At 44.7% G+C, this 13427-nt stretch overlaps 1 protein-coding gene across 3 annotated transcripts; it reads left to right on the top strand.

Annotated features, from left to right (window-relative positions):
• Positions 1-360: 360 nt before the first annotated feature.
• On the top strand, positions 361-12987 carry LOC310685910 (uncharacterized protein). 3 transcript variants are annotated; one of them, XM_083459016.1, is made up of 10 exons: positions 361-485; positions 939-1017; positions 1119-1182; positions 2786-2959; positions 4513-4632; positions 6528-6626; positions 8316-8402; positions 10279-10430; positions 11871-12004; positions 12562-12987. In XM_083459016.1, exons 3-10 carry the CDS (start codon positions 1155-1157, stop codon positions 12728-12730), a joined length of 963 nt encoding a protein of 320 aa, XP_083315142.1. In that variant the 5' UTR covers positions 361-485; positions 939-1017; positions 1119-1154; the 3' UTR covers positions 12731-12987. The 3 variants fall into 3 exon arrangements, with proteins under 3 accessions (XP_083315142.1, XP_083315144.1, XP_083315143.1); XM_083459018.1 differs by having other exon boundaries at positions 362-485; positions 11898-12004; XM_083459017.1 differs by having other exon boundaries at positions 420-494.
• Positions 12988-13427: the final 440 nt, after the last annotated feature.

The raw sequence follows: 13427 nt of genomic DNA, 5'->3' as shown, positions 1-13427 counted from the left end.
CTTTAGTTGAGGTTCCTTCATTGCACAGGGTTGAACTAGATGGACTTTGGTTTCCCTTCCAACTCTACAATTCTATGAACACCCATCAAACAAAATTAGCATGGACAATGGAAATGGATGATGGGAATTGTAGTCCAGTAGCATTCGAAAGACTGCAGATTCCCAAGAGCAGCATGATGGAACACAATGAAGAGATTCCCCAACAGGTTGCAGCAAGTGAACATTTTGCATTTTATAGTGTTCCAAAGATATTCATGAGCAGCCCTTTCATGTGTGAGAGTGCCTTGAAAGTAGAGTAAGTGACTTCTGCTATTTGTGGAGTGCTGATTGGCTGCCTGCCAGTCCCAATCAGGAAGGAGCAGAATGGGAAGAGTTCTGGAATGTTCTGCATCAAAGTGGAAGGTGGTTGAAGCCGTTGAAGGAAGGAACATCTGCAGGAAGACGCTGAGGCAGAGAGAAGATAAAGGATTCAGTGAGGCACCACGGTATCCAAAGTGGGGGGAACAAATTATTCATAATCAGCTGCCTTTTTCTAAGTCCAGCCATTGGTTGTCTTGCCCCCTGTGCTATCTAGCCAACTGGCAACAGCTGCCCAGGATCTCTGGCAAAGATAGGTATTTCTCAGACCTACTGCTGGAGCTCCTTATGATGGGAGATGCTGCAGATTGTATCAGGGCCTTTTGAATGAAGTATGTGCTCTGTCACTGAACTAGAACTCAGAAGGACCCAATTGTCCTATTATAGTGGGAGATGAGAAGATTCCTGTAGTTCTCCAGGGAATAGACAACTCCATGTTTGAAAACAAAGCGAGGGTTGGATGCACGCAAGTTTTTCATGCCAGCTCACTTGTATGAATAGCATGGTGTGACTGCTCTGTAAATGGTAGCTTTGTCTCAAGACATTATTTTAATACTTTACTCCATTAAATGGTCACATAGAAGAACTCCAAGATGAGACAACACTCAACATGAGGAGATAAGATGGAAGCCAAGAAAAAGATCTTGTCAACAGAAAGAGGCAGGTTTTTGTAGGTTGTTATTCTGATTTGTCTTTGCCTGCTAAATTCTTTGATAGAAGTTGTGCTAACTGTCTACTCTGTCTTATGGTTCCGAACACAGGATGACATAAGGGGCCAATCCGAATGAGCAGTTAAAATGGTGGGAGGCTTGACATTCACGGAAGGTAGGTTTTTCCCGCTGTTATTTCCTCTTCAGAGCAATACAAAGTTACTCTACTCACCTCTGAGCCGTCCTTCTGATTCCTGATTCCTTTCCTTCCTTCTGCCATGAGAGTGTGAAATTGAGGGACAGGGCAGAGGTTTATCTCTGGGCAACACTATTCTCAGATTGAGCGCCTGCCTTTTTTTCCACCTTCCGACATTTTATTAAATTTAATAAAAGAGATGAACCATACTGTTCATTAACTGAAACAATCATTTGATGATTTCTCTTTTACTTTGTTACTCCGCCGTCAGCACATATGAATTGACATTTAGTCCTAGATTCATATAGTCGTACCTTTATTCAGCTTGATTAATGATGCATTTAAATAGCATTGCTATATATTTCACCTAATCAATCCCCTGGATTAACTGCCTTTTATACCTTACTAGCAGGTAGTGCTTGATGCTGCCTGGGACCTCAGAATGTTGTGTTCTTTAAATGGACACTGTAATATATGAGTTTGGACCCATTGTGCCATCAATTGGGTGAAGTCATGCCAAAGACATATTTGATTCAAAATGGCACTTGTGGCGAGACCCTGTCAGGCTGCCAGAAAAGCCCCTCCGTCTGGGGTCCAACGCTGTAAGCAGAAACCGGAAGGGCTTGGCCATAATTAACTTTATTGCTCAGTAACTGTAATGGGTTTAGGGGTTGCTCGTGCGTAAGTTGCCGCCACTCCTGGCTAGGTTACCTGGTTGAACCCTTTCTGACTGAACAGCCTCCAGCATCATGACTGTCTCAGTCGCTGGCAGAATCCGTCAGTGGGCGTTTCTTGAACTTCCAGCACAAAAGTTCTTTGACGCCTAGTCTCTGCCTAGTCTCCCTGCGCGGAAGCCTTCTGCGCAGGGAGGGTGTGGGCAGCGGAGGACCCGTACTCTCTCCGCTGGTCTCCGGTGAGGAGTCTTGGAGCCTCCTCTCCGATTCCCCCATCTGCCCCCCTTCTCCACTGGTGTTACGCTGATTCCCTTCCCCAGCAAATGGGCTGCCCCCTCCCTACTGGGACCCTCTCCGGCATCCCTCTGGAGCCTTCCCTCCGCCTCTAGCTCCGATGGCAGTTCCCTGACAGTAACCAAGGAGACAGCACACTGCACATAAATCAGCTAAGCAAGTCAGTTGCAGAAGCTACAGTTCCATCCTCTCTCTTCCTTATTTATACCTCCCTCCATGCGTTTTTTTGCTGTGACTCAGCTTCTCTTAATTGTTCTAGCCTTTTCTTGACCCTTCTTTCTGTGGCTACCTCAAGCCTCTCCCCTTCACCCTCACTTTCTGTTGCTGATTCCTCCCTGTCCCACCAGCCTGAACCTGGGTCAAAGTCCCCTCCCCACTCAGGTGCCTCCTGGACTACTGGCTGCCCCCAGTCTTCCTCAACCAGCCAATCCCTGACAGACGCCCAACCTCACCCCAGGAAACCTCTTGCAGAGTTTGGTGAAGACATCTCAAGTCTTGGAGGGGCTTACATTACTGGGGTTTAGCTCCTAGCACACAGCGCCTTTTCTATTCCCCTTTTTACGAGCTGATGTTCTAATAAATTACATGTTATGTGACCCAACCCCACAATGCAGCTTCAAAAACCAGTGTGGCTTCTAGATCGAATGCGGCTTCCAGATCCAATGTGGCTTCCAGATCCAATGTGGCTTCCAGATCCAATGTGGCTTCTAGATCCAATGTCTCTTCTAGATCCAGTGTGGCATCCAGAACAAGACTAAAACGCAGACGAAAACCACCACCTAGAAAGGGTATGTATGCAGCACACACAGAAGTGATTCATAGCATAGACGAGGAACACACTGGAAAGGAAAGGTGGGAGAACAACAGGAGGCATATGTGACCAGTCGTGATGGGAAGGGCTGGAGAAAAGCTAGCAGTGCTCTGTCAACCCAGCAGGCTCACTTAGTCAAACCAACCAAGCAGGGTTTGAGTCCAACGTCCTCTGCTGGCTATGGCAGCGGTGGTGTGAAGCACCAAGCTTTAGCCTATGTTCTCTCCTCTCTACTTATTTAAACAGGGAACCTCAAACAGAAAGAAATGGCAGGCAAGAAAGACTTCTCCATTCACTTAGCCTGACAGTCGACAAGGGAGACAGGCTTAGAAAGCCAGCTTTGGCTTGCTCATCTTGAAATCCTTATGGTCATTCAAGTGTGGCCTGAATGCTCCATCACAGAGTGGAGTGGGAGAAGCAGGGGCGACCCATCCATGAGGCAGACTGAGGAAACTGCCTCAGGCTGTAGAATCTAATGGTCACATGCTCCTCCATCACTGGAGAAGTGGTAGAAGTGGTTTCAGGGTGAGAACTCAGTGAAATTGCCTGAAGACTTCATGTCTTGTGTGGCCTCACCAGGATCTTGGGTAGATCACGCAAGGCCTCTGTCCGATCTCATGGGGCTCTTGTGAGATCTTGCCAGAACCCAGAAGTCTGGTAAGCCAGACTTCAGCAGATGCAGCAAGGTGGGGTCAATGGCATGCAAACATGGTGCCACCTTCCGATTTTGCCTCAGGTGGCAAAGCAGAATGGACCACTCCTAGGGAGAAGCTAAAGCTATGTACGATGAGGGACTTCTTGCATCTCTTTATGGTGAGCCCAACTGGTGCCAAGGCCATGCTCTAGTGGCTTCCACTGGGGACTACTTATTGAGGTGCTGTTCATATAATCTTTTGTTCCCAAGTCTGCATCCTTGTTTCAGATTGTTATAAGAAAGGATAGTGTGTGTGTTTTGATGTTTGGAATGTCTTAGTTGTTTGTTTAGTGCAGAATCCTTAAGAGACAACTTACATATTTAGAAAACACCACTAACAATTTATAGATTTGTTTGATATAGTGTTTTAAAGCTCCACTGGGTCAGGCAAAAGGCTTATATAGTCCAAAACCCTGTTCTCACAGTGGCCAAACGGATGCCTACAGGAAGCCTGCAAGCTGGAACTGAATACAACAGCGTAGTCCTTATTTGCAATACCCAGCAATGGGTTTTGAGAGGCATTTTGCCTCTAACAGCGAATGCAGAACATAGCCGCTGTAGCTGGTAGCCATTGGTCAACCTCACCTCTATGAGTCTGTCTAACCTTCTTTAAAAGCCACCCAGGTTGATGGGCATCACTACTCCTTGTGGGAGTAAATTCCATAGTTCAACTATGTGCTCCGTCTCACCTTATTTTCTTGTATATAGGTTAATAGCTTTATGTGTTAGCAAGAATTCCAAAAACTCAGCAAAATGAACCATACCTTAATGGGATAATGGCGGGATGTTCATACGTGATTATTAAAGCATAATTTTCTTTCTTTTTGCACTTCAAGGAAAATATGCTATGCTTTTGCAGTACATAACAGACTGCTCTGTACCTTCCCTTGCTGCAACTACTGCGGTGGTGATGTGCCTGGTCCTGTTTTTTGCTGCAGTTGGAGTAATTAATCTGTGTAAGTTCAACTGGGGGGGGGGCTATAGAGTTTTCCTGGTTGGCTTTACATCATTTTGAAGAACACTTTCAAAAGTGGGGGCATCATCTAGCCTCAGCTAATCCCTTTTACCTCCCAGTGTGTGAGGTAAGGAAGTGATTGAATCTCACCCATTGAAACAAATGCTTCTGTTTCTTGTCCCTGAATACTCCAGAGACTTCATAGGCCAACTTTATTTATTTATTTATTTATTTATTTATTTATTTATTTATTTATTTGATTGTTTATTTATATCCCGCCTTTCCCCCAGACTGGGACTCAACACAGCCAACAGTAACCGCCAGGACCATATAACACGGGTCCTAAAGGATCTTCACTGGCTCCCAGTATATTTCTGAGCACAATTCAAAGTGTTGGCGCTGATCTTTAAAACCCTAAATGACCTTGGCTCAGTATACCTGAAGGCTCAGTATACCTGAAGGAGCATCTCCACCCCCATCGTTCAGTCCGGACACTGAGGTCCAGCTCTGAGGGCCTTCTGGTGGTTCCTTCCCTGTTTGATGTTTTATTGTATTTTGTATGTGCTGGAAGCTGCCAAGAGTTGCTGGGGAAACCCAGACAGATGGGTGGGGTATAAATAATAATAAAATTATTATTATTGTGGTGGTTGTTGTTGTTGTTGTTGTTGTTACAACAACAGATAAAACAGAGAAAGCTAAAAACATAGATACGATCACCACCAAACAGCAATTAAACACTAATGGAATTATAATAATATATATAAAGAACTATTAAAAATAACAACTACAAGAAAAACGTCACAGCACCAGCCCTTTCATTCAAAACAGTCAGTTCCTAAAAGTCTGTTGAGATAAGAAAGTCTTCGCCTGCCATTGGAAGGTCAACATTTTGGAGCATCCTGCAGAGATCTCTCTCTTTGCGTGCAATTCTCTGCTCCTATTTCTTCTAATCTTTGCTGAATAAGAGATTCCTTCTCTTAAAGCAACTCTCCTAAGTTGTACAGGGGGTCTCTGTTTAACACATTTGCTGGCTGTGCCTCCTCCTAGGAATACGGGTGTCAGGGAACTGACATCGGAGCAGAGGGGAGAGGAGGTGCTTCCCGATTCTGCGGAAGAAGGGACGAGTAAGGGTAGAGAGAGAAGGTCATCTGGGGAAGAATGTTCCGGTGACACCAGGAAGAAGGAAGAGGGAGGAAGCACCTCGGAGGAGAGGCTCCGGGATGCTGGCACCGAAGGTAGTGAAGAGAGTGGAGGGGCACCTCTGGGCACGCCTACTCTGCGCAGAAGGGTTACGCGCAGAGAGGCGAGGCGAAGGGTGTCAGTCAAGGAGCTTTTATGTTGGAGGAAATTTAGGAAACACCCACTCACGGATTCGTCCAGCGACTGAGCGGCAGCAGTATCTAGGCTGCTCAGTCAGGGAAAGACACCACCAACTTCTAAGCAGTTTGGAACCGCTGGAGGTTTACACACAAGCAACCCCCATTTCCCGTGACAACGGGTCTGCAGTCTGTCCGCCTTGTTCCTTCCTGCTCATGTGGTGGCAGAAAGCCTTTTCCACTGGCAAGATAAAATGGGAGGAAGGTGTTGCATTCCTAGTCCGTTATGATGTCATCACCCAATGTGCCCATGATCTTTGCATGACTATATCCCAAGGAAGACATCAAATCACAATGGATTCAGCAGGGCTGGGAGAACCAGTTCACCAGGTATACAAGACTGCAGATCGCCTGCTAGAAACTATGATTGTCATACAAAAAGCAGGTTTCACAGCGAAGGCACAGGGAGTCTTGATTCAAAAATCATTCTAAGCAATTATTATTTGGGGGGGGGAGGGGTGTAGCATGCCCAGACTAGTGTGTTGGAATACCATTTCTTTTTCTCTTTAATCCCTTCTAGATATCTACGAGCAGAACAAAATGCATCTAGAAAAGAAAGCAATGAAAACTATCAGAGACTTTATGATAAAAAGGGAACCGTCCCTTCAGAACAAGAATGGTAAGCAATACGTTTCCATCTGTATAATCTGTATATTCATGAACACTGCTCCCCAGCCATACACCCCATCAAGGGGTATTGCCCCACAGTAGTAGTGATGTATGGAAGTGAGAGCTGGACCATAAAGAAAACTGCTCGCCGAAGAATGGATGCTTTTGAATTGTGGTGCTGGAGGAGACTCTTGAGAGTCCCGTGGACTGCAAGAAGATCAAACCCATCCATTCTGAAGGAAATCAGCCCTGAGTGCTCACTGGAAGGACAGATCCTGAAGCTGAGGCTCCAACACTTTGGCCACCTCATGAGAAGAGAAGACTCCCTGGAAAAGACCCTGATGTTGGGAAAGATCGAGGGCACAAGGAGAAAGGGACGACAGAGGACGAGATGGTTGGATAGTGTTCTCGAAGCTAGCAGCATGAGTTTGACCAAACTGCGGGAGGCAGTGGAAGACAGGAGTGCCTGGCGTGCTCTGGTCTAGGGGGTCACGAAGAGATGGGCATGACTAAATGACTAAACAACAACAACAGAACTTGTTTCAAGTCTCTCTGCTAACCCAGAAATAGTACCTCAGGATAAGAACTTTGCTTCAGGATGAGAACAGAAATTGGGCTTCGGCAGCGCGGCGGCAGCGGGAGGCCCCATTAGCTAAAGTGGTGCTTCAGGTTAAGAACAGTTTCAGGTTAAGAACGGACCTCTGGAATGAATTAAGCACGTAACCAGAGGTACCACTGTATCACTATACTTCTGAAAAGTGCTCACCCTTCGTGCCAAGCTTTTCCCTACTTTTATTTTCAATTTATCGATAAGACGGTTAATAGCTACGGAATTGACATGCATAGAACTGAATTAATAAATGGAAATTGTTGTGACTCAGGCCACATTAAATGGCTTAATTCTAGCATTGGCCCCACACAAATCATTTGGTTTGGCTATTTTGAGAAGCAGGCAAGTGAACATTGCCAAGTGATGCCAGTTTCAGCCATGTACTTTGGAACATTGGAGGCTGGAGTTGTGCGAGTTTAAAACATGGGTCCCACCGCTAACCTCTGGCATCTCCTCAGTTGTGGTTCCAACTCAATATTCTCATGGCTTTTCTAAAACTTTTATTTAATCCTATGACATTCACTTTGAGAATTTTGTGTACTGAACATTTTGCAGCAAACTGTAAGTTTGAACGTGGAGAACTTGCCCGAGAACATTTTCAGTTGCAGAAAGCACATATCTATTGCTGGCACCGTGAATACTACTTTGGGGCCTAAGTTACCCTTAAGGAAGCTTGAACCTGCGCATTGAAAATTCCACTTGAATAGGGCAATCTCCGTCCAGTGTGTCCTTGTGTGCTCTTCACAAAGAAGACACACAACCCACTCCCTTTCAAGAACCATGAAGGTCAAGCCACAAAATGGCCTTCTCCAGGAGATAGGACAAGTTTTACCATCAGTATACCAATATCCCTCAGTAGAAAGGAAATGGATGTTAACAGTTGACCCAATTGGGGCAAGGGTAGAGTAAAGCTTGGTCATCCCAGACACTGAGAACCAGGATTCCTCCTATCTAGGCTCCATAGCAGGGCTCTGCTTCTTTTTTTCACGCTAGAATGTGATCTGTACATCAGATTTTGGAAAATGACTTTTTTATATACATAGATGGATGTTTGCATTACCACTGACTTGAATTGTTCAAACCTTTTAGATTCTGAAATATTTCGTGGAGCTCAGAAGTTGGCAGATGAATTGGTTGCATGGAACCTCAAAGTGTATGAAGTACAAGTTGCAATTGGTAAGTTCCTTTGAGACAATGATACTCAAGTATTGAAATTTGTTTGTCTGCACAGCTCTTGAAGGTTCAGGGGCCCAGCTGCCCTCTGCCTCTCACACACTACTTTGATAAAACAGATTGAGCAATTCGGATCTTCACAATCCAGGAAGAAATTCAGATGTGAAGAACCTTGTGCCTTTGGGTTTTTGTGGCTCTGCAAGTTGATGAACTTCTTCTTGAATGACTTTCTAATTAATGGTGGAAATTGGTTGGAATTATGGAGTTTGGGATACAAGAATGTCTCACCCCCAATATGAGGTGAGCCAAGACCCTTCCAGATTTAGTCTTGAGATCATATTTCTTCATCACCACTACCACTGCAAATCAACTGAGAGTGCTGTTGTACAGTGGTGCCTCGTAAGCCGAAAATAATCCGTTACGCGAGTCTCTTCGTCTAGCGGTTTTTTCGTCTTGCGAAGCAACCCTATTAGCGGTTTAGCGGATTAGCGGCTATTAAAGGCTTAGCGGCTTAGCGGCTAAAAGGCTATTAGCGGCTTAGCGGCTTAGAAAAAGGGGGGAAAGCGAAAAAAAATCGGAACACTCGCAAGAGGTTTTCGTCTTGCGAAGCAAGCCCATAGGGAAATTCGTCTTGCGAAGCAGCTCAAAAACGGAAAACCCTTTCGTCTAGCGGGTTTTCCGTCTTGCGAGGCATTCGTCTTGCGGGGCACCACTGTACTCAGATCCTACTTGCAAGAGTTCCAGTGGGCCACTGTGAGAACAGGATGCTGGAATACATGGGTTCTTTCCTGATCCAGAAGGTGTTTATGTTTTTAATCACAGAGCCTAGGGCCTGCCAATCAGAAGGTTGGCGGTTTGAATCCCCATGATAGCGTAAGCTCCCATTGGTCAGTCCCTGCTCCTGCCAACCTAGCTGTTCAAAAGCACGTCAAAGTGCAAATAGATAAATAAGTACTGCTCCAGCGGGAAGGTAAATGGCATTTCCGTGCGCTCCTCTGGTTCACCAGAAGCGGCTTAATCATGCTGGCCACATGACCTGGAAGCTGTACGCCGGCTCCCTCGGCCAGTAAAGTGAAATGAGCACCGCAACCCCAGAGTCGTCCATGACTGGACCTAATGGTCAGCGGTCCCTTTACCTTTACCAGGTCCCCTTGCACCTGGGATGCTGCTGTTGCAGTACTTCAGGTGTGAGTGGGAATGAGAGACCTTTATGCTGCTGTTCCACTGTCATGTAAGTTTGGGAGAAGACAGAGGTGAATCAGGGAAGGGATTTCATTGTTAGTTTAGGAGTCAGAAAATCCCACTAAATTGAGACTATAAGTGGACTCTAATTGTTGTGGGTTTTATGTCATGAGACACACCTGAGTACCTTGGTGATGCACATTTGACAGTGGGGGAGGGACAAGGAAAGTTCTACACCAATGGGGTGGCCTCCTTTTTTTGCATATTTTCACTGAAATTCCAAACATTATCAGTAAAAAATAGTAAGGATGGTACCCATTTTAGTGCAGACCTAGTATATAGCTTTCTAATAGGCTGTCTAGATAAATGTATGAGAAAATTATTTGCAAATCAATTGGTGAATGCAAAGATGGTAATAGGGAGGGAAATCAATGACACCTTCTCATTGATTTCCCTCCCTATTACCATCTTTGCATTCACCTCTAAATATGTTCATTACAGGAACAAACGTTTCAGAGGGCAGAAGGCTGGCTATCCTGTTACATTAGTAAATTGTGCTGGATGGTAATGAAATATCATTCTGACATTCACTTCAAGTTTGTGTGTGTATTTTAAAGTGATCCACAGGCCTTCAACTTGGCATCTCTCAAATTCTGCCCCCTCTCTTTTCCCTGTGAATTCCTTGCTGGGTTGAAAGAGGACCTTATTAGAAAATTTCGTCTAAAGTGGATGCCACATGCTGGGCTTCTCTATTTGTTTGAAGTTCGAAGAAAGTCATGGTTCGGTGCAAAAGAGTTTTGTGAGGAGGAAAAGTCCTGGCTGACATTTGTTGAAGATGTTGGTGTGGAGGTGAGTACAACACCAGGAAACTCGTTATAATGATCTCTAGCAGGCAAGCAGCCTGATAAGCAGCAAGGACTCTCTGTCAGTTTTATATAAGTTTATATACAAACACACACACACACACACATCCAAAGAATGGTGTTCTGCCTGCTCTCATTAACCTTAGTTGCTCAGTCTGACTCATTGTCCCTTGCCCAACAGGAAGAACGCGGAAATCCCGCCTTTCGTCTCCTTTCCTTCTGTTGCTCTCCGATCTTCTCCAATGTCCTTGTTTGAGGACTGCAGGGCTGGCTCTTCCCCAGAAGACTCAGCCTTCAACACTGGCTTATCTGGTGGTTGCATGGCAATGCTTTGGTCAACTTCTCACTCTTCCTCTCCTTGGGAGCTAACTGCTTCTTCCCAGGAAAGGAGGGAGCCCGGGCTGTTCTGTCTAAAATCAGACAGATAGCTCCCATCTGCAGAGTCAGCCCTTTGCTCACTCAGCTCAATTTGTGAGGCTGACTCTTCCACTGTGCTTTGGGGGGCCACATTCCTGACACTCTCTTGAAATTAATTGATTTTAGGTCCTTTGGGTGCCTATAAAAGTTCTCTGGCAGCCTCCACATACAAGTGCATGAACATCTTACTTCCCCCTCTTTCTCCACGAGCAGAAAGATGTCATGGGGCACTCTTGAATGAATTGTGATCTAGTGAAGGGAGAGTACTGGATGCTTGTTTTGCTTTTTTTCTAGCAGGGGAGGTAGCATCTATTAAGAAATGTACACGTAAAGCAGGTGGAAACCATCAGGCATGGAACTAGAGAGGCAGTCTTTAAATTGTATCAGTCCCCACAAATGAGGAGGTTTTAGGCCAGCAAAAAGCACAGCAGAGGATCTAGGATTTGCAGCCCCAGTGGTGAGTCAAGAAAGGAGGGAGAAAGGGCATGCCGGAAGGGGGTTATATTGCAAGCTCTGTCATTAAGAGACAGGATCTAATGATGAAAGGAATACCCAACCTCACAGAGTAAAGGACTCTGAAGATCCTTGGCATCTTGAGAGAGTACTCTCCTGTGTGCACTCAGTTTAAGGGTTCAGATTCTAGGCTGGCTGATTTTCCTTCTGTTCCTCCTCTAGCTGAGTTTTTACTGTTGTCATGTTTTTAGCAAGTTGTGTGGGGGTTTTAAACTGAGCTTTAGTATTCTAGAACTCGAGGGCTGTCCTTCTGGGCTGTGAAGCAATGGTTCCTAAATTGAAACCCATGTCAGGCTGAGTTTTGCCCTTGGGTTGGGGTTGCCCATCCTTGATTTAGTTGCAAGGTGTAGGAGGCAGAGCCCATCTCTGTGGTGCAACTTCCCTCTGTCAATTCACATATCACTCCTGTTGAACATCTGGAGGAGCCTCTTGTCTTCCAGAGAAGATGCATTGTCTGGAAATAATTTGAAAGGGGGTTCTGGTTCCTCATTTCTAGGAAAGACTCTGGTTGTGCTTTCTGCAGGAGTTTCTAGAAAAAGAAACAGAATTTGCACATGAAGATTCCTGGATTGGACTCCATCATGAGAATGGACAATGGAAATGGCATCATGGCCCAAATGTAGTAAACACGTAAGTGTGAACAAAAATTCTTTACTTTTCATATTGTAGAAACTTTGTCGGGAATTCACGGGTGACAGATTAATAATAGGTATGATGGAGAAGCAAGTTCACTATCTTCAGAGTCAGTGGACCTCAGTTTCTCTTTTCAAAAAAAAAACACTTTTTTCAGATGGAGCCAGGAGTAATAAGCTGTTTTGAAAATGTTGGGGTTGAAATATAGGATTGTAAAATTCTTAAATAAGCAGATGGACTTGATTGCAGTTTCCTGAGCATAGCATTGTGTATTCCAAGCAATGCACTCATTCTTTGCCATTTTGTGTGAGAAATAACTTGCAGGAGGAAACTATAGAGAGGGAAACTACCCCCCCATTTTCTGCTGATGGACAAAATCTGAAAAATACAAACAATGCACTACAATTATGAGTAGATGGCAATCTTGAGGTAGAAAGCAAGAGTGAGACAGAACTGAGCTGAATATCTCATTAATGCTAGAAAAAAAGTAGACATCCTGCGTGGATTCATTAGTTTCAGTTGATGGATTTCTGACTGCTGCCTTTTGCTTTCAGTTATTGGATGCATGGACAGCCTGACAAAATAAAAGAAGAACCCTGTGTCATATTAAAATCGCATTGTTCCAGAACAACTAAATGTTGGGAAAACATTCCCTGTAATGTAGAAAAACGGTGGATATGTAAGAAGATGCCTGATAAAAGATGGTATACGGTAAAACCTTGATAAAACTGGATTCTGTGATCTCTATGCTAAAAGCAATGGATTAATCTCCCCCTTAAAAAAATCAGCAATCCAGGTTATGGAATTGGGGCATGGAAGAGCTCAACTCTCTGCCATCAACAACTGAAAGCACCTTAGCAGTCCTGTTTCCTCAAGACTGGAAAAAGAGACCTTAATTTGCAACCTCAAAGATTTGAACCTCCAAGAAAATGAAGCGTCAAAACCAGCTTCTGTACTTCCAATAAATTAATTTGGTATAATCGTTGCTTTGTATTCTCCTTGCACAAGGCACCACTTCAAGTCAAGGATCTCTGCTCTGAAGATATTCAGACCATCTTCAAATCTGTGGTGAAGTGGGTTGGCTGGGATAGTCAGTTCTGTTCAGTGGCGCTAATTCCCAGGAAAATGAGTAAAGTGTAGCAGCCTCAGTGATTTCTCTACCAACAGCTGCCTGTCTGTCAAGAGTTCTTGGAGTAGAACATTGGCTGTGTTTTTTGCTTTCTGAGGTTCATATGTTCTATCTTTCTGTTCCTTCCTTCTTTATTCCAAACCAGCCCTTTCCTAAAATTACGGTAACTCTCTTGCATGCCATACTTTTTCCTTCCCTCTTGTCGTGTTGTTTGGGTTTATCTATTATGTAGTGTTCATTATTATGTCTGTTTAGGAGTCTATGATATTTGGTTGGCCTTACTAGGAAAGC

The sequence above is a fragment of the Podarcis liolepis genome, assembly GCF_965112155.1.
Source record: "Podarcis liolepis genome assembly, chromosome: 9".
Classification (NCBI taxonomy): Eukaryota; Metazoa; Chordata; class Lepidosauria; order Squamata; family Lacertidae; genus Podarcis; species Podarcis liolepis.
This window is presented reverse-complemented; position numbering and strand designations above follow the sequence as displayed.